The 21,530-nt window shown below is 36.7% G+C and overlaps 1 protein-coding gene across 10 annotated transcripts in view; it reads right to left on the minus strand.

Moving 5' to 3' along the window:
• Positions 1-613: 613 nt before the first annotated feature.
• Positions 614-21,530, minus strand: part of LOC311078291 (splicing factor U2AF 35 kDa subunit-like) — a 40,851-nt gene continuing 19,934 nt past the window's right edge. For 9 of the 10 annotated variants that reach the window (XM_084107014.1, XM_084107018.1, XM_084107013.1 and 6 more), the window contains 5 exons: positions 2,854-2,903; positions 2,003-2,101; positions 1,732-1,865; positions 1,016-1,108; positions 614-925 (listed from right to left, as the gene is read on the minus strand). In XM_084107014.1, the coding sequence (XP_083963140.1) occupies positions 808-925; positions 1,016-1,108; positions 1,732-1,865; positions 2,003-2,101; positions 2,854-2,903 (494 nt within the window). In that variant the 3' untranslated portion in view covers positions 614-807. The remainder of the gene's footprint in view (positions 926-1,015; positions 1,109-1,731; positions 1,866-2,002; positions 2,102-2,853; positions 2,904-21,530) is intronic. The other variant, XM_084107015.1, reaches the window with a different exon arrangement.

Consider the following 21,530-nt stretch of genomic DNA (forward strand, 5'->3'; position numbering starts at 1 on the left):
GGGTAAGTTACTCTAAAACAGTTATTAATTACTAACTACTAGATTAATGTAATAATGACTATCTTTAGAAAGTATTGGTCTACTTATTACTAATTACTAAATCCCATATCAACCTCAACCACTTGAACAATATAAGGAGAGACAAAAAACTGCACTTTTAATGCTTTCAAATTAACAATATACAATTGCATGAATTATTCTTGAATTGACCAAAGTGTGTAGGGAGGTTACATTAAAATATACCTTTTAAAAATATATGTTAAATATACAGAATTGTTCTATAGTCTAATGCAATTACATCAGATTTTACTTTAAATTACAGAAGAATTAGAGTAATCCCTTTAATTAAATTACAGTATTTAGATTACTTGGTAATTAATTACACCCATCACTGTATAACAGTAATTAAAATGTAATCTTACAGATTGACTCGAGCAACTATTTTCTCCCTAGCTAACTCTCTGTCCTTCGCTGCTGGAGCCGATATTTAAAAAAGTTTTAACTCAGAGTTGGTTGAACCTCCTTTCTGAAACTGGCCCCTGCAGAACTGATTAATGTTGAATAAGCTTTTAATAATCCCAAAAATATAACAGTAAACTTTTGACTGGGACAATTAATAAAAATGCACTTTTATTGAGAAACTTTTTAATTGTACACTTACAAAAAAAAAAAAAAAAAAGTAAAGAAACACAAAGGGACAAACAAAAGGGCTTCAAGCACGTGACAAGATGACATCTGATGTTTCAAACAAATGCTGGTCATTGATTGCAATAAAACACCAAACAATAAAACAAAGGCATCAAAATCTCAAAATCTTCCAGAACGTTCCCGATCTCTTGATCTCCTCCTCTCCCGTTCACGACCTCCACGGCTACGATCCCTTGAACGAGAACGTTTTTCACGAGACCCTGACTGAGAACTAGGTCTAATGGAAAAATTAATTTGCGTTACAACAAAATAGCCAACTCCAATTAAAGGGAAAAGTCTTGCCTTTGAAAAAGAAGGTTTTTAGTACCTTTTCCTACGACGTCCATAAAGATCTCTCCTGAGTTCTCGAGAAATGGGTTTCAAGTGCATGAAATTACAGAAACCACCTCTAGTGCACTCCCTGTGGTGAGACGAGATACAGCACAAAACATTGCTATTAGAACATAAAACCAAGTTTATTTATTTCATGAAATTCATGTCAACACTAGTTTTACACTAGCATTAGTGCTACATCACTAAGTTATCCACTTAGGCACAAAGTAAGAGAATGAAAACAGGACCACGACAATCATGAGGTTGACAACTCGGACAATATATATTACTAAATTGTCCCAACCCCCCATTCTTTGATATTTCTAATGCAGCTCTCTTGCACTCCATTATGCATCGCTTCGCTTGTTGTTAGGAAGACAACATTTTTTAAATTGACATTTTTAGGCAGGTCCGCCTCAGCAGTCTAACAGCACTCATCAGTCTCAAAATGATTGAGATGGCAAATCATAAAGGCAGAGATTGTTACTGTTTACAGAAGCCAAACATAAAGGCAATGCTTCAGTTGTGCAATGCTTCAAGTGAAAGAGTGCGAGCTAAAATGTAAGCAGCTAAACACTTCCATTTTCCCTTAAATGCTTTATTTATGAATTATTAAATTAATAAAGAACCTCCCTAAAAAGATTAAAACAGTCATTAATATGTGCCTTAAAATGTGACATATTATATTAAAATGTTTTGTTAGACACTGACCCCATTTCATATTGTCTGCAGCAGGCTTCTCTGAAGTCTGTAACTGGGGAAAGTTCTGAATGTATCGGCTGGCCATTAAACCAGCGATTATTCAAATCCAATACAGCCTTTTCAGCATCCTCTTCCCGCCGAAACTGTTAAGACAGTAAAACAAAAGAAAAGGTTAAACCTTTCCTAGTCTAATTTGAATGCAGGCTGTTATAGTTCCATTGTTTGAAATACTGAGATTAAATATTCTATAAAGTGGTCTTTTAATCAAGCAAATGTGTACCTTCACATAAACATTTCCAACCAAATGATCACCAAGGTTATCACACACATTCATCTCCTCGACCTCTCCATACTTCTCCTCCATTTCTGTAAAGACTTCCTGTTGAAATCATAAACAATCAGCATTACAAAATGTAGGAGTAACTACTTCAAGGGATAGTTCATCCAAAAAAGAAATTCCGCCATCATTTACTCTCTCACATGATGTTTAAACCTAATTTAATTACTTTCTTCTTTGTAACACAAAAGAAGATATTTTGGAAAAAATATCTAACATTCTTCAAATTGTCTACTTTTTTGTTCCACATAAGAAATAAAGTTCTTTTCTTCAGTTTTGGAAGGACATGAATGAGAATAAATGTGATTACAATTTATTTTTGGGTGAACTCTCACTTTCATTTAACAACCGATTCTTATTAATAATTAGCATCATAATATAAGTATTATAATACAATAGAAGTATTATGATGCATTATAAGCACAACACAAAAAATGTTGATATCACAAAATAAAAATTATGTAAAAAGATGATTATGAAAAAAAAAAAAAAAAAAAAAACTGAGAAAGAGCTACTGTAAAATGTGCCACTCAGACTTCCACAACTAAAAACCTTGGGTTGCCAGGATTTCTCCATCACCCAACCAGCATGGCTTTTAATGGCTTCATCTAAGTGTAAATATTAGTCTTGTCCTTATTGGGACATCACATTAAGTAGATGTTAGATGTGCACATTAATAGCAAATGTGTAGTTTACTCATGTGTGGGATTTTGACCCTTGGAACATCAAGTCATTTTTAAATCAGGTCCACCGGTGCAATGAAACCAAAAAGCTCATCCATGATGAAAACTCACCTCAAAAAACTCGTCATAATGCTCCTGCATTTCCACATCACTAACAGCACCTAGCAACAATTTTTTTTAATACAATTAGAACACTGCAAATTGTATCAGAGGGCAAGATATTTTGATATATAGCCACCATTGCATGCAAATAAATAATACAATTCTAGATTAACTGACCCACCATAAAACTGGATAGTATAAAAAAAAACAAAAAACATAATATATGATCTGTTGATCATCAGACTTGATATTGAATTTACTATGACATATATTTATTATTTTTATTAACATTTTGAACTGAGAATTCAGAGAGGAAGCAAATCTATGTCAGGCACAGTAAGCCTTAGTATTTATTCAATAATAATAATAATAATAATAATAATAATAATAATAATAATAATTAAAGCTGCAAGCAGCATTTATCGGGGTTCAAGCATTTAAGGCCTTTAAGCACATAAACATTTAAGACATTAAGATTTATTTACAAAGCTTTTAACCACTGAAATAATAGATGGAAAAGTCCATTTACAGCCAATACAGGCAATTTACCATAGGAAATATGTGGTTTTCAAAGCTTTTTAACAGTTATAGCGCCACCTATCGTCCGATCTACATGAAATTTTGCATGCTTGTTTAGAATGTTATGGTACATATGATCACCAATTTTCGTGAAGTTCTGAGTTTTCGTTTAGGATTTATAGGCTTTTGAGTGCATTTTGCCACGCCCATTTTCATTATGACCCAATATACCCATGCGAAAAATGCAAAAGTTCAACTTTTTTTTGATAATTATTGATCTAGAGAGTCCAGAGAATTGTCCTAGACTCGTTTGGTTCCGATCGGGCGAAAAACCTAGGACTAGTTCGCAAAAGTAGGTTTTTAACATAATTATGGATATTTAATGAACGGTTTGATTGACAGCAATGGTTCTTGAGGCAAAGTAGTTCAGCATGAGCAGATCTATCAAATGATATGCATTTTGTGACAATAAGTATAACACCATGTGATTACAGAGCCATAAAACTCGTTAGCGCCAACTAGTGGCCGATTTCTTTCCAAATTCTTACAGACCTCTAGGGCCATGAGTCGAACATGCCTATCGAGTTTCGTTCCGATCGGCCTCCGTTAACCTTGTCTAATAGGTGCTCAAACTTCATTGGCCGATGGCGGCCATGTTTTTTGAGATACACCAATGTCCTCATAGACATACATGACACCTTGGACCAAGACACTGCATCCCAATTTTCAAGTTAATCGGACAAACGGTCAGGTGGTTATAGCCCTTTTCATGTTTTTTTCAAGTTATTACGCCACCTACTGTTCAATCGTCGCGATATTTTTACTGTGACCTCAAATTGAACTATTACACATGTGTACCGAGTTTGGTGAAGATACCTCATTTATTTCTCGAGTTATAGCCGTTTTAGTAAAATAGGCTCCTCCCACAACGTACGTTTTGGCGCCCCCTAGCGACCGTGAATTGAAATTTCAACTTTTTTTCGATAATTATTGATATTCAGACTCCAGAGAACATTTCTGCACTGGTTTGGTTCCAATCGGACGAAAAACCTAGGACTAGTTCGCAAAAGTAGGTTTTTGAGAAAATTCAAAATGGCGGAAAATTGTCCCAGGCGGAAATGAAATCGGAGATATACGTTTTGACCGTCTTGAGCCAAGGATTACAGTGATATAAGACACTTGATTCTATGACAAACCGTCTAGGAGTTATGGCTGATTTCATACTTTTGCTTGCTATAGCGCCACCTATTGGCCAATCGGGGTCATACTTTGATAGGTTCTCCCCAAATTGAGGACTACCATTTGGCTGAGTTTCAAGTCTCCAGCATTTACGGTTTGGGCTGCACAATGCGTTTTAGGGGAAAATAATAATAATTAAAGCTGCAAGCAGCATTTATCGGGGTTCAAGCATTTAAGGCCTTTAAGCACATAAGCATTTAAGACATTAAGATTTATTTAGAAAGCTTTTAACCACTGAAAAAATAGATGGAAAAGTCCATTTACAGCCAATACAGGAAATTTACCATAGGAAATATATGGTTTTCAAAGCTTTTTAACAGTTATAGCGCCACCTATGGTCCGATCTCCATAAAAATTTCCATGCTTCTTTAGCATGTTATTTCACATATGCCCATCAATTTTTGTGAAGTTCTGAGTTTTTATTTAGGCTTTATAGACGTTTGAGTGTATTTGGACACGCCTATTTTATAAATGATCCTCTTATAGCCAACCAAAAGCAAAATTTTAACTTTTTTTTGATAATTATTGATCTAGAGAGTCCAGAGAATTGTCCTAGACTGGTCTGGTTCCGATCGGGCGAAAAACCAGGGACTAGTTCGCAAAAGTAGGTTTTTAACATATTCGTGAATAATTAATAAACTGTTTGATTGACAGCAATGGTTCTAGAGGCAAAGTTGTTCAGCATGAGCAGGTCTATCAAATGATATGCATTTTGTGATGATAAGTGTAACACCACGTGATTACAGAGCCATAAAACTCGTTAGCGCCAACTAGTGGCCGATTTCTTTCAAAATTCTTACAGACCTCTAGGGCCATGAGTCGAACATGCCCACCGAGTTTTGTTCCGATCGGCCTCCATTAACCTTGTCTAATAGGTGCTCAAACTTCATTGGCCGATGGCGGCCATGTTTTTTGAGATACACCAATGTCCTCATAGATATACATGACAGCTTGGACCAAGACACTGCATACCAATTTTCAAGTCAATCGGACTAACGGTCAGGTGGTTACAGCCTGATTTATGTTTTTTTAATGTTATAGCGCCACCATGTGGCCAATCGCCGCAATCTTTTTACTATGACCTCAGATTGACCTCTTACACAGGTGTACCGAGTTTGGTGAAGATACCTCATTTACTTCTGGAGTTATAGCCATTTTAGTAAAATAGGCTCCGCCTTCTTTAAACATTTTGGCGCCCCTTAGCGACCGTCAATCGAAATTTCAACTTTTTTTCGATAATTATTGATATTCTGACTCCAGAGAACATTTCTGCACTGGTTTGGTTCCAATCGGACACAAAACCAGGGACTAGTTCGCAAAAGTAGGTTTTGGACATAATTCAAAATGGCGGAAAATTTGCATACCGGAAATGAAATCCTTGAGGCCTTTTTTGTTCGGCTTGACCCAAGGATTCCAATGATATAAGACACTTGAGTCTGTGACAAACGGTTAATGAGATTTAAGCAAAAATATGATTTTTTTTTGTTTTTTGTACTGTAGCGCCACCTATGGGCCAATCGGGGTCATATTTTGATAACCTCTCCTCGATTTTTGTACTACCATCTGGCAAAGTTTCAAGTCTCTAGCACTTACGGTTTGGGCTGCACGATGCGTTTTACGGCAGAAGAAAAATAATAATAATAATTAAAGCTGCAAGCAGCATTTATCGGGGTTCAAGCATTTAAGGCCTTTAAACACATAAGCATTTAAGACATTAAGATTTATTTAGAAAGCTTTGAACCACTGAAATAATAGATGGAAAAGTCCATTTACAGCCAATACAGGAAATTTACCATAGGAAATATATGGTTTTCAAAGCTTTTTAACAGTTATAGCGCCACCTATGGTCCGATCTCCATAAAAATTTCCATGCTTCTTTAGCATGTTATTTCACATATGCCCATCAATTTTTGTGAAGTTCTGAGTTTTTATTTAGGCTTTATAGACGTTTGAGTGTATTTGGACACGCCTATTTTATAAATGATCCTCTTATAGCCAACCAAAAGCAAAATTTTAACTTTTTTTTGATAATTATTGATCTAGAGAGTCCAGAGAATTGTCCTAGACTGGTCTGGTTCCGATCGGGCGAAAAACCAGGGACTAGTTCGCAAAAGTAGGTTTTTAACATATTCGTGAATAATTAATAAACTGTTTGATTGACAGCAATGGTTCTAGAGGCAAAGTTGTTCAGCATGAGCAGGTCTATCAAATGATATGCATTTTGTGATGATAAGTGTAACACCACGTGATTACAGAGCCATAAAACTCGTTAGCGCCAACTAGTGGCCGATTTCTTTCAAAATTCTTACAGACCTCTAGGGCCATGAGTCGAACATGCCCACCGAGTTTTGTTCCGATCGGCCTCCGTTAACCTTGTCTAATAGGTGCTCAAACTTCATTGGCCGATGGCGGCCATGTTTTTTGAGATACACCAATGTCCTCATAGATATACATGACAGCTTGGACCAAGACACTGCATACCAATTTTCAAGTCAATCGGACTAACGGTCAGGTGGTTACAGCCTGATTTATGTTTTTTTCATGTTATAGCGCCACCATGTGGCCAATCGCCGCAATCTTTATACTATGACCTCAGATTGACCTCTTAAACAGGTGTACCGAGTTTGGTGAAGATACCTCATTTACTTCTGGAGTTATAGCCATTTTAGTAAAATAGGCACCGCCTTCTTCAAACATTTTGGCGCCCCTTAGTGACCGTCAATCGAAATTTCAACTTTTTTTCGATAATTATTGATATTCTGACTCCAGAGAACATTTCTGCACTGGTTTGGTTCCGATCGGACACAAAACCAGGGACTAGTTCGCAAAAGTAGGTTTTGGACATAATTCAAAATGGCGGAAAATTTGCATACCGGAAATGAAATCCTTGAGGCCTTTTTTGTTCGGCTTGACCCAAGGATTCCAAATGATATAAGACACTTGAGTCTGTGACAAACGGTTAATGAGATTTAAGCAAAAATATGATTTTTTTTTGTTTTTTGCACTGTAGCGCCACCTATGGGCCAATCGGGGTCATATTTTGATAACCTCTCCTCGATTTTTGTACTACCATCTGGCAAAGTTTCAAGTCTCTAGCACTTACGGTTTGGGCTGCACGATGCGTTTTACGGCAGAAGAAAAATAATAATAATAAAAATCAGTACAATTACAATAGGGTTTCAGCACTTCGTGCTTGAACCCCTAAAAATCAGTACAATTACAATAGGGTTTCAGCACTTCGTGCTTGAACCCCTAATAATTAAAGCTGCAAGCAGCATTTATCGGGGTTCAAGCATTTAAGGCCTTTAAGCACATAAGCATTTAAGACATTAAGATTTATTTAGAAAGCTTTTAACCACTGAAATAATAGATTGAAAAGTCCATTTACAGCCAATACAGGCAATTTACCATAGGAAATATGTGGTTTTAAAGCTTTTTAACAGTTATAGTGCCACCTTTGGTCTGATGTCCATAAAATTTGGCATGCTTGTTAATGATGTTATGTCACATATGCTCACCAATTTTTGTGAAGTTTTGAGTTTTCATTTAGGATTTATAGGCTTTTTAGTGTATTTTGCCACACCCATTTTATAAATGACCCTATTACAGCCATCCAAATGCAAAAGTTCAACTTTTTTTTGATAATTATTGATCTAGAGAGTCCAGAGAATTGTCCTAGACTGGTTTGGTTCCGATTGGGCAAAAAACCTAGGACTAGTTCGCAAAAGTAGGTTTTTAACATGTTTGCAAATATTAAATGAACGGTTTGATTGACAGCAATGGTTCTTGAGGCAAAGTTGTTCAGTATGAGGAGATCTATCAACTGATATGCATATTGTGTGGATGTATGCAACACCACGTGATTACAGAGCCGAAAAAACTCGTTAGCGCCAACTAGTGGCCGATTTCTTTCAAAATTCTTACAGACCTCTTGGGCCATGAGTCGAACATGCCCATCGAGTTTCGTTCCGATCAGCCTCCGTTAACCTTGTCTAATAGGTGCTCAAACTTCATTGGCCGATGGCGGCCATGTTTTTTGAGATACGTCAATGTCCTCATAGGCATACATGGCACCTTGGACCAAGACACTGCATACCAATTTCCAAGTCAATCGGACAAACGGTCAGGTGGTTATAGCCCTTTTCATGTTTTTTTCAAGTTATAGCGCCACCTACTGTTCAATCGTCGCGATTTTTTTACTGTGACCTCAAATTGAACTATTACACATGTGTACCGAGTTTGGTGAAGATACCTCATTTATTTCTCGAGTTATAGCCGTTTTAGTAAAATAGGCTCCTCAAACAACGTACGTTTTGGCACCCCCTAGCGACCGTGAATCGAAATTTCAACTTTTTTTCGATAATTATTGATATTCAGACTCCAGAGAACATTTCTGCACTGGTTTGGTTCCAATCGGACGAAAAACCTAGGACTAGTTCGCAAAAGTAGGTTTTTGAGAAAATTCAAAATGGCGGAAAATTTTCCCAGGCGGAAATGAAATCGGAGATATACGTTTTGACCGTCTTGAGCCAAGGATTACAGTGATATAAGACACTTGATTCTATGACAAATCGTCTAGGAGTTATGGCTGATTTCATACTTTTGCTTGCTATAGCGCCACCTATTGACCAATCGGGGTCATACTTTGATAGGTTCTCCCCAAATTGAGGACTACCATTTGGCTGAGTTTCAAGTCTCCAGCATTTACGGTTTGGGCTGCACGATGCGTTTTAGGGGAAAATAATAATAATAATTAAAGCTGCAAGCAGCATTTATCGGGGTTCAAGCAGTTAAGGCCGTTAAGGACTTTAAGCACAAAAGCATCAAAAGTTACAAAGTTATATTTAGCAAGCATGTAACCACTGACATCATAGATGGAAAAGACAATGTTCTAGCATGATTTACCATGATATACCACGTTCTAGAATGATTTACCAGGATTCTAGCATGATTTACCTTGATACACCACATTCTAGTATTATTTACTATGATTTACCACATTACTAGCAATTATGTGAAGTGTCAGTGCAAATGAAGTGATAAACACTGATATGATTGTGTTATAATAGTTATTGTTATATAAGTGATTTTTAAGTGTCTAAATATGAATGATGCAAAATCACATGTGAAAAGACTTCATTAATAAGTAGAATGGCCAGCAGAGGGCAGTAAAAGACCACTTATTGGCTCAGTTTCACTTTAAACTTCATGATTTTAACCAGTTTTCTGCACTAAAGCAAACCAGTTTTTCAATGTTAACTCAATAATGCATGCTTACACACACACACACACACACACACACACACACACACACACAAACATACACACACAAATACAAATTTGTTTTTAGGATATGTTATTGAGAAAGTATATTTATTTGTCTATAGGCATTTCTTTGTGATCTAATAATATAAAACTATATTACCAGTATAGGGCTGTAACGACTCCTCGATTAAAGGGGTCATATAGGCCTACTGGTACATGCACTTTTACAAGTTGATTGTACTGAAATGTGCGTTGGCAGTGCCTGTACACAACCATCATAAAATGATAAAAATCCATCCAGTGTTTTTTTTTAAAAATCTCCTTATATGTTCTACACTTTCTGAAATCAAGCCGTTTGATTTTGTGACGTCACAAAATCGACGCCCCTCCCACGGTTGTGATTGACAGCAGCGTTTCAACACAGACCGTGAGCGAGCTGTCTATCATCATAGTGCATTGATATGCTGGAGAAGAATGGCGTCTAAGTCATTTTGATGTTTTGATGTAATATTCCCAAAGCATTGACGCAGGGATTCCCCACGATCAACGTCCATGCTTTCATGTTTGCGCAAATCATTTCACACCAGACAGCTTTACAAAGGAGGGTCAGTAAAACTGGTTTTGCTAAGAAGCTGCTCCTGAAAATAGGATTGGTACCAACTATTCGTTTTCCTGCTGTACCTCCAGAAGAAGAAGTGAGTGTAACGTTTTATTAACCTTTATATTAATCTTTATTAGCCTAGAAATCTAGACGCACCCTAGCGGCAGCAAAATGTATTTTGCAGCCAGGTGGGTCTAGCAACTCTCAATAGACCTTCTAGCTGCAAAAACCTAAATTGGGTCAGGCCAATCACGTCGCTTATAGAGTAGGCGGGGCGGGCTTAACATATGACGACAGAGTTGCGACGGTTACCTGCCTGCGACTTGAAAACAAAGAATGACGGCTGCTGGAGAACAGTCTTTCGAATCGGCTTTGTCCGCGACTCTGGAGGACTTGGAGTTAAGTTTTTCTTTAAGAAAAGAGCAAAGAACATTCTTTAAAAAAGGAAGATGTGTTCGTCGTTTTGCCGGCCAGATATGGCAAAAGTTGAATGAATCTATCAACTAGCTCCGCTGTTGGGAAAACGCTCTGGTTGGTTGAAGCGCTGTCCTTAGTGTTGTTTTTGGCGGCCTGTTTTAATTTTAGTTTTAGTCTAGTCTTTGTGTCAGGCTGTCATTTTAGTTTTTATTAGTTTTAGTCACATTCATACTCTTTTTAGTCTAGTCAAGTTTTAGTCGACGAAAACTGATGACATTTTAGTCTAGTTTTAGTCAACGAAAACTGATGACATTTTAGTCTAGTTTTAGTCGACGAAAACTGATGACATTTTAGTCTAGTTTTAGTCAATGAAAATTGTATTTTAGTCTCTTTTTAGTAATGCGATTTTATTTAACCCAGTCAATATAGAATTTCAAACAAGGCTTATTATAGGCTATTTAGTAGGCCTATATTTAGAGCTGTGACGGTGGCAGGTTTTTTTACCACCGCGGTAATGGACCAACTACCGGCGGTGGTTGGGGGGTTATTAAAAAAAATACACTCTGCGCTTTGGATGTGGGACACGAGCAGGAAAACACGAAGATATCGATCTCTTTATGATATCTTCGTGTTTTCTACTTGATGTAAATTGGTTTGAAGAGCGAATTTTATCCTCCACAAGGGCGAGATATTTAGGCTGTGTTTGAGATTGCGCTGCCAGAGAAAGTGAAACTAAAAATCACCCACACGTGTCAAACGCGCTTTACAACTAAACTCGCGCCCAATGTCTAATATAACAAGCACAAACTGTGTTAAAAAGAATTTGACATGCAAGTACAAATGTAGGCTATCTGTCCTACAGCGTTTTTCTACTTTACCACAGTAAAGAATACGAATATAATAGGCCTAATTAGAAGCGAACTAAGAAACGTTTATAATACCTTTAGAAAATGGGTGAGATTTGGGAAAAGAAACAAGAGATTCCATGCAGGGATGAGTCACGATTTTTGGATATTCGATTAGTTTATTTAATTATAAAATATCGAATAGGTTGTGCGATTATACTCTAAAATAAAATCTCCATGTTCTGGCGCTGATGCGGTGACGTGTTCATGTAACAAGAGACGCTGCCAATAACAGCTGTCACAAAGAACCAGCAAAAGTAATGATTAGGAATGTGTCAAATATATCAATGAGACATTTTAATAGAATAACTAATGGAGTAATATATGGTTAAATTCGCTGATAATCGGGTGACCAGATCGCAATCCAGAATTTAAAGCCGACAAAGCTATGGGTTCACGCACAACTCTCTCATTCGTCGTGACGTTACATTTCGTCTCGTCTCGTTTTGGTCAACGAAAATGAAGAGACATTTTAGCATAGTTTTTATTTTTTAAACCACATTTAGTCTCGTTTTTATTCGTCAACGATATTGCATTATACATGTATTTTAGTCATCGTCACATGACCATGCATTTACGTCTAGTCTCGTCTCGTTTTCGTCAGGTGATAACGGTTCGTTGACGACAATATTTCGTCATAATTTTCGTTGACGAAAGCAACACTAGCTGTCCTATTGCGTGCAGAGGGAATTTGAAAGACAGCCGTTTATCCCGCCCCTCGGAGTGAGCGTGTCTATGGTGAGTTGCCAGACTAAACATCTTGATTTAGTCTGGCTTGCCAGGCTAAATCTTTATATTAATCTTTGCAAATCGCTTGCTGCACGCTTCACGGTGAATGCGGCTGTTTACACTCAGAGTACATTACGACATGTTTTCTATGTACGACGTTCTCAATATAATTCATAATCCCACGTTAATGAACAACGCGTTATGGTTATTGTGTTAGAAACGGTGTCAAACAGAACAGAGGGGCGGGGTGAGCAAAGCTCATTATCATTTAAAGACACATGCACTTAAATGCCGTGCTGAAAACAGAGCTGTTTTTGACCAGGTAAAATTAGTGTTATCTTACAATACTAATGAGAATTTTTAATTGAAGTATATTACAAACTTTTAATTTAGACCCTAAAGAATCATATTAGCTTGTACAAAAATGGCATTATATGACCCCTTTAAAGTCAAGTACTCGATTTAAAAAAATCCTCGATTGCAATTTACCGGAAGTGGTGCATTCCACAAACGAGAATCCATCAACCACAGAATTACACAGTTTTCTAAGACAACGCGATGTATTTAAAACCATTTACACAGTCATTATATAGCATAGTGCTATTGTGAAATCACAAAGGCTGTGATTCAGTTAAATAAATATATCCTCTGTTTTTGTTTTTGTTTTTTCACAGAGAAGATGCTTTAATTACATGAGTGCAGATTACATGTTAAAATTACCTCAGCTCCATCCACAGTAAACGCTGCTCCAAGCAAACTCAGTCTCTGCAGTGCTGTTTGTTTACGTTTCCAATAACGTGCATTTGGGAACGCAAGTCAGACGTGTTTCATAGTTGTACTGTTATCATTTATATTTGTGGAGCGCGTCTCGGGTTTCTCAAACTGCTTCTCGGTTTCTCAAATTGCTGTTCATCTCGTTTCAAAATAAAAGTTTAAACATCGCGATTTCAAAATAAAAGTTTAAACTCTCACTCTGAGTTTGCATGTTTTGATGTGCACATGTTCTTGTTCAAGAAATTACAGTGGCTGTAGCATTTCTATCGTACAGAAGTGGCCAAATATTAAAGCTTAAGTTGACATTTGAATTTAATGTTGTTTGGCCAATAAACAAGGATTTTATAATGCCTTAGTGTAACAACAACCAGGCCGCTGGTGCCCTCTGCAGGCATTTGTTATTCATGTACATAAGTTATGTTTATATTAGTTTATATAATTTATTTTACATGGGTATATTTTAACAGTGTTGTTCAATAAAACCCATATAATTACTTACTTTGATACTTTACTTGAACCAATCATTATTGCTTGTTATTATATATTTGTATTTTAAGGCATTTTAAAGGCTGTTGTTAACTTGAATCTATTTTTTACCACATTTTTTTATCCGATTACTTGAATAGAATACTCGATTACTAAAATAATCGATAGCTACAGCCCTATCATAATAAAAAAGATTGCTTTTTAAAGCATTTGTTTGTTTCCCAATACTGAAAGCTAATGAAAAGATCATATGTAATCTTGCTGCTCCCTCAAGTGGACAAAAGTGGTATTATAACTTACATTTTACAATTGAAGTGTTTGAATGAATGAGTGAATGAATGGGAATTTGGTTTTTCACTTATATCTCGGTAACCAGAACGCGAAAAATTCTGAAACTCAGAGCATAGATAGTGCTCGAGGAGCCCTGTTGAATGAGACTATCATTCAGGCCCGCGACAACACGTTTCGATCAAGAGCCTGGAGAGGACCTTACCATCAAAATTTGAGCGCGCAACGACTTTCCGTTTTCGAGTTATGAGTGAATTTGTATTCGGGGACGTGGCGTAAATGCCGTTTTACTTTCGGTTTCAGTATTCACTTGTGACTCAGTTGTCAATAGTAATATAACAATAGATTAATTTTGACAAAATGTGATTGTAAATGTTAAAATAATGATTTTATAAAGTCTAAATATGAATTATAGAACAATATTAGAGAGTAGTATGATGAAATGACAGCAGGGGGCAGTAAAATACCACTTATTGGCTTAATATGCTATGTTATTCATATTCACCTTTTTTATTAACTGTTATAGAGGCAAATTTTGTCCGATCTGTCTTTTTCATGCTTGTTCTGACTTGTTTTTAAGGTCTGATCATTCATATTAGAGATATAGGCTTTTGTGGACACTTGGTCAAGGCTACATATTGAAGTGACCCTATTATTAATTATTAATTATTAATCCAAATGAAGAAGTTATAATTTTTCTGATAATTATTGAGTACAGATAATTGCACTGCACTGGTTTTGAACATTATTATATGAACATTATATGAGCACAGATGGAAAACACCATTTACAGCCAATACAGGCAATTTACCATAGGAAATATATGGTTTTAAAGCATTTTAACAGTTATAGCGCCACCTATGGTCCGATCTCCATAAAAATGTCCATGCTTCGTTAGCATGTTATGTCACATATGCTCATCAATTTTTGTGAAATTCTGACTTTTTATTTAGGATTTATAGACGTTTGAGTGTATTAGGACATGCCTATTTTCTAAATGACCCTCTTATAGCCAATCAAAAGCAAAATTTCAACTTCTTTTTGATAATTATTGATCTAGAGAGTCCAGAGAATTGTCCTAGAATGGTCTGGTTCTGATCGGGCGAAAAACCAGGGACTAGTTCGCAAAAGTAGGTTTTTAACATAATTCTGAATATTTAATGAATGGTTTGATTGACAGCAATGGTTCTTGAGGCAAAGTTGTTCTCCATGAGGAGATCTATCAAATGATATGCATATTGTGTGGATGAGTGTAACACCACGTGATTACAGAGTCATAAAACTCGTTAGCGCCAACTAGTGGCCGATTTCTTTCAAAATTCTTACAGACCTCTAGAACCATAAGTTGAACATGCCCATCGAGTTTCGTTTCGATCGGTCTCCGTTAACCTTGTCTAATAGGTGCTCAACTTCATTGGCCAATGGCGGCCATGTTTTTCAAGATATGCCAATGTCCTCATAGACATACATGGCACCTTGGACCAAGACACTGCATACCAATTTTCAAGTCAATCGGACTAACGGTCAGGTGGTTATAGCCCTTTTCATGTTTTTTTCATGTTATAGCGCCATCTAGTGTTCAATCGTCGCGATTTTTTTACTGTGACCCCAGATTGAGCTCATACATATGTGTACCGAGTTTGGTGAAAATATCTCATTGCGTTCCCGAGTTATAGCCATTTTAGTAAAATTAGCTCCGCCTCCTGCGAACGTTTTGACACCTCATAGCAACCATGTATCGAAATTTCAACTTTTTTTCGATAATTATTGATATTCAGACTCCAGAGAACATTTCTGCACTGGTTTGGTTCCGATCGGGCGAAAAACCAGGGACTAGTTTGCAAAAGTAGGTTTTGAACAAAATCCAATATGGCGGAAAAATTTGCATACCGGAAATGAAATACCTCCTATATTCTTTGTTCGGCTTGAGCCAAGGATTCCAATGATGTATGACACTTGAAGCTGGGACAAATGGTTATTGAGATATGAGCAAAATAGTGGATTTTTTTTGTTTTTTGCGCTATAGCGCCACCTATAGGCCAATCGGGCTCATACTTTGATAACCTCTCCTCGATTTTTGTACTACCTTGTGGCCAAGTTTCAAGTCTCTAGCACTTACGGTTTGGGCTGCACGATGCGTTTTAGCGGAGAAGAATAATAATAATAATAATAAAAATCCTTACAAATACAATAGGGTTTCAGCACTTCGTGCTTGAACCCCTAAAAATCAGAGCAATTACAATAGGGTTTCAGCACTTCGTGCTTGAACCCCTAATTAAAGCTGCAAGCAGCATTTATCGGGGTTCAAGCATTTAAGGCCTTTAAGCACATAAGCATTTAAGACATTAAGTTTTATTTGGAAAGCTTCTAACCACTGAAATAATAGATGGAAAAGACCATTTACAGCCAAAACAGGCAATTTACCATAGGAAATATATGGTTTTCAAAGCTTTTTAACAGTTATAGCGCCACCTATCGTCCGATCTTCATGAAATTTTACATGCTTGTTCAGAATGTTATGGCACATATGTTCACCAATTTTTGTGAAGTTCTGAATTTTCGTTTAGGATTTATAGGCTTTTGAGTGCATTGTGCCACGCCCATTTTCTTTATGACCCAATATACCCATGCGAAAAATGCTAAAGTTCAACTTTTTTTTGATAATTATTTATCTAGAGAGTCCATAGAATTGTCCTAGACTTGTTTGGTTCCGATCGGGCGAAAAACCTAGGACTAGTTCGCAAAAGTAGGTTTTTAACATAATTACGAATATTTAATGAACGGTAACAGCCAATACAGGCAATGTACCATAAGAAATATATGGTTTTAAAGCTTTTTAACAGTTATAGCGCCACCTTTGGTCCGATCTCCAAAAAATTTGGCATGCTTGTTAATGATGTTATGTCACATATGCTCACCAATTTTGTGAAGTTCTGAGTTTTCATTTAGGATTTATAGGCTTTTTAGTGTTTCTTGCCACGCCCATTTTATAAATGACCCTATTACAGCCATCCAAATGCAAAAGTTCAACTTTTTTTTGATAATTATTGATCTAGAGAGTCCAGAGAATTGTCCTCGACTCGTTTGGTTCCGATCGGGCAAAAAACCAGGGACTAGTTCGCAAAAGTAGGTTTTTAACATATTCGTGAATAATTAATAAACTGTTTGATTGACAGCAATGGTTCTAGAGGCAAAGTTGTTCAGCATAAGCAGATCTATCAAATGATATGCATTTTGTGATGATAAGTGTAACACCACGTGATTACAGAGCCATAAAACTCGTTAGCGCCAACTAGTGGCCAATTTCTTTCAAAATTCTTACAGACCTCTAGGGCCATGAGCCGAACATGCCCATTGAGTTTCGTTCCGATCGGCCTCCGTTAACCTTGTCTAATAGGTGCTCAAACTTCATTGGCCGATGGCGGCCATGTTTTTTGAGATACGCCAATGTCCTCATACACATACATGGCACCTTGGACCAAGACACTGCATACCAATTTTCAAGTCAATCGGACTAACGGTCAGGTGGTTATAGCCTGTTTTATGTTTTTTTCATTTTATAGCGCCACCATGAGGCCAATCGTCGCGATTTTTTTACTGTGACCCCAGATTGAAATCATACACATGTGTACCAAGTTTGGTGAAGATACCTCATTTACATCTTGAGTTATAGCCATTTTAGTAAAATAGGCTCCTCCCACAACATTAGTTTTGCGCCCCCTAGCGACCGTGAATCGAAATTTCAACTTTTTTTCGATAATTATTGATATTCAGACTCCAGAGAACATTTCTGCACTGGTTTGGTTCCGATCGGGCGAAAAACCTAGGACTAGTTCGCAAAAGTAGGTTTTTGACAAAATTCAAAATGGCGGAAAAATTTGCATACCGGAAATGAAATCGGAGATATACGTTTTGTTCTTCAGGGTTCCAGCTTTCCAATGATATAAGACACTTGAGTCTACGACATATGGTCTAGGAGTTATGAGCAGTTTCGCGCTTTTGGTCGCTATAGCGCCACCTATGGGCCAATCGGAGTCATACTCTCTGAACTTCTCCTCGATTTTTGTACTACCATTTGACAAAGTTTCAAGTCTCCAGCTCTTACGGTTTAGGCTGCACGATGCGTTTTACGGCAGAAGAAAAATAATAAAAATCAGCACAATTACAATAGGGTTTCAGCACTTCGTGCTTGAACCCCTAATAAAAATCAGGGCAATTACAATAGGGTTTCAGCACTTCGTGCTTGAACCCCTAATTAAAGCTGCAAGCAGCATTTATCGGGGTTCAAGCAATTAAGGCCTTAAAGCACAAAAGCATAAAAAGTTATTAAGTTTTATTTAGCAAGCATGTAACCACTGACATCATAGATGGAAAAGATCATGTTCTAGCATGATTTACCATGATATACCACATTCTAAAATGATTTACCATAGTTCATCATGATTTATGATGGTTTACCATGATTTGCCCTGTTCTAGCATAGTTTACCATGATTTACCATGTTCTAGCATGATATACCACGTTCTAGAATGATTTACTAGGATTCTTACATGATTTACCTTGATACACCACATTCTACTATTATTTACTATGACTTACCATGTTTCTAGCGTGATTTACCATGATTTACCACATTACTAGCAATTATGTGAAGTGTCAGTGCAAATGAAGTGATAAACACTGACAAAATATGATTGTGTTATAATAGTTATTGTTATACAAGTGATTTTTTTTTTGTGTCTACTCTAAATATGAATGAATCTAAAAGCACATGTGAAAAGACTTCATTAATAAGTAGAATGGCCAGCAGAAGCCAGTAGAAGACCACTTATTGGCTCACTTTCACTTTAAACTTCATGATTTGCACCAGTTTTCTGCACTAAATCAAACCAGTCTTTCCATGTTAACTCAATAATGCATGCTTACACACACACACACACACAAATATGCTTTTTGGATATGTTATTGAGAAAATATATTTAATTGTATAAAAATAGGCATTTCTTTGTGATCTAATAATACAAAACTATGTTACCAGTATAGGGCTGTAAAGATTCCTCGATTATAGTCAAGTACTCGATTAAAAAAAATCCTTGATTGCAATTTACCCCTCGAGTAATTGGCAAAATACTGAAAGTGGTGCATTCCACAGATGAGAATCCAACAACCGCAGAATTACAGTTTTCTAGGACAACGCGATATTTAAACAGGGCTCCAGACTAACTTTTTTTACTAGGAGCGCTGTAGCCCCTGACTGAAAATTTAGGGGCACACCTTAAATCAACTTGCAATGCAATTATTCAAATTTCCCCCAAAATAACTACTGACAAATTATTTATTTATTATTTAATAATAAATAGACTTAATGTACAGATATTACAATGTGCAGTTTTATTTTAAGTTCACAGGCACCAGACTAACATCTGAGGGCAGTGGCACCGCAGACACTGAGTTTTACAAAAAAATATCTGGTAGCACTGGGGCTGACAATAAAGCACTAAGCTTAGTTTAGGGTGTAGATGAAATTAACTTTAATTATTATCATTCATAATGTCTTAATATTAATTAAAAAGCAAACCGAGTGAAATAAATTATATTAGGGAGTGAAAATAGCCAATAAGCATCCTACTGTTTACAATGGTAATTTATTTATTTTATTATTTTTAAATAAGTGTATAAATAAGAGTTTAAATAAGACCATTTTTGAAGGATGAACAAAAAAAATGTGTTGGTCATCACATTAAAAATAACATTTCTATATGATAGTTTTGAAGTGCTGGAAAAAGATGAGTAGCCTAACAGTTAGTACTTGTAAGCGTTTGACTATTTCTGTCACATTATGGTTACAGTTACTACATTAAATCCATGGTGAATGTCGCTGATTTGTGGTCTGAAAGCCCAGTGTTTCTCCTGGTTTCCACATCAGCGCTGTTTGATCTGATATCTGATTATGTTATTAATTCTGAGGCGAATTCAATGGATTTCTTCACTGGATCTCCACTGGATCTTCACTGGATCTTGCTCGGCAACGTTGTGGTCGAGCCAGCGCCAATTGGACCAATTGGTCGCAGTCTGGAGCCCACCATGTACAGTCATAATTTAGCATAGTGCCATTGTGAAATCACAAAGGCTGTGATTCAGTTAAATAAATATATCCTCTGTTTTTTGTTTGTTTGTTTTTTTCACAGAGAAGACGCTTCAATTACATGAGTGCAGATTAGCCTACATGTTAAAATTACCTCAGCTCCGTCCACAGTAAACGCTGCTCCAAGCAAACTCAGTCTCTGCAGTGCTGTTTGTTTAGGTTTCCAATGACGTGCAAATATGGGAACGCAAGTCGGACGCAGTTTGTGTTTCATAGTTGCACTGTTATCATTTGTGGAGCACATCTGGGTTTCTCAAACTGCTGTTCATCGCAATTTCAAAATAAAAGTTTAAACATTGCGATTTCAAAATATAAGTTTAAACTCTTGCTCTGAGTTTGCGTGTTTTGATGTGCACATGTTCTCGTTCAAGAAATTACAGTGACTGTAGCATTTCTATCGTACAGAAGTGGCCAAATATTAAAGGTTAAGTTGACATTTGAATTAATTGTTTGGACAATATTAAACAAGGATTTGATAATGCCAGGCTTAGTGTAACAACAACCAGGCCGCTGGCGCCCTCTGCAGGCATTTGTTATTTATGTACATAAGTTATGTTTATATTAGTTTATATAATTTATTTTACATGGGTATATTTTAACAGTGTTCTTCAGTAAAACCAATATAATTACTTACTTTGATACTTTACTTGAACCAATTATTGTGGCTTGTTATTATATATTTGTATTTTAAGTAATTTTAAAGGCTGTTGTTAACTTGAATCTATTTTTTACCACAATTTTTTTATCCGATTACTTGAATAGAATACTCGATTACTAAAATAATCGATAGCTACAGTCCAATTATAATAAAAAAGATTGCTGTTTAAAGCATTTGTTTGTTTCCCAATACTGAAAGCTAATGAAAACGTAATGTGTAATCCTACTGCTCCCTCAAGTGGACAAAAGTGGTATTATAGCTTGCATTTTACAATTGAAGTGTTTGAATGAATGAGTGAATGAATGGGAATTTGGTTTTTCACTTATATCTCGGGAACCAGAACGCGAAATATTCTGAAACTCAGAGCATAGATAGTGCTCGAGGAGCCCTGTTGAATGACACCATCACTTTGTTTTTGGGCGATTAGGGCCGGGACTTATGACTGTTCAAAGCTAGCCAACGACGGGCCCTTTCCAACGAGCTCTCACACAAGGTTCGGGGTGGTCTGGGTCAGGAGTTACGGCTGTTCAAAGTCGGGGGTCGCGCTCCCGAGGCCCGTGACGACACGTTTCGATCAAGAGCCTGGAGAGGACCTTACCATCAAAATTTGAGCGCGCAACGACTTTCCGTTTTCGAGTTATGAGTGAATTTGTATTCGGG

This window comes from Abramis brama (assembly GCF_963993115.1).
Source record: "Abramis brama genome assembly, chromosome: 2".
NCBI lineage: Eukaryota > Metazoa > Chordata > Actinopteri > Cypriniformes > Leuciscidae > Abramis > Abramis brama.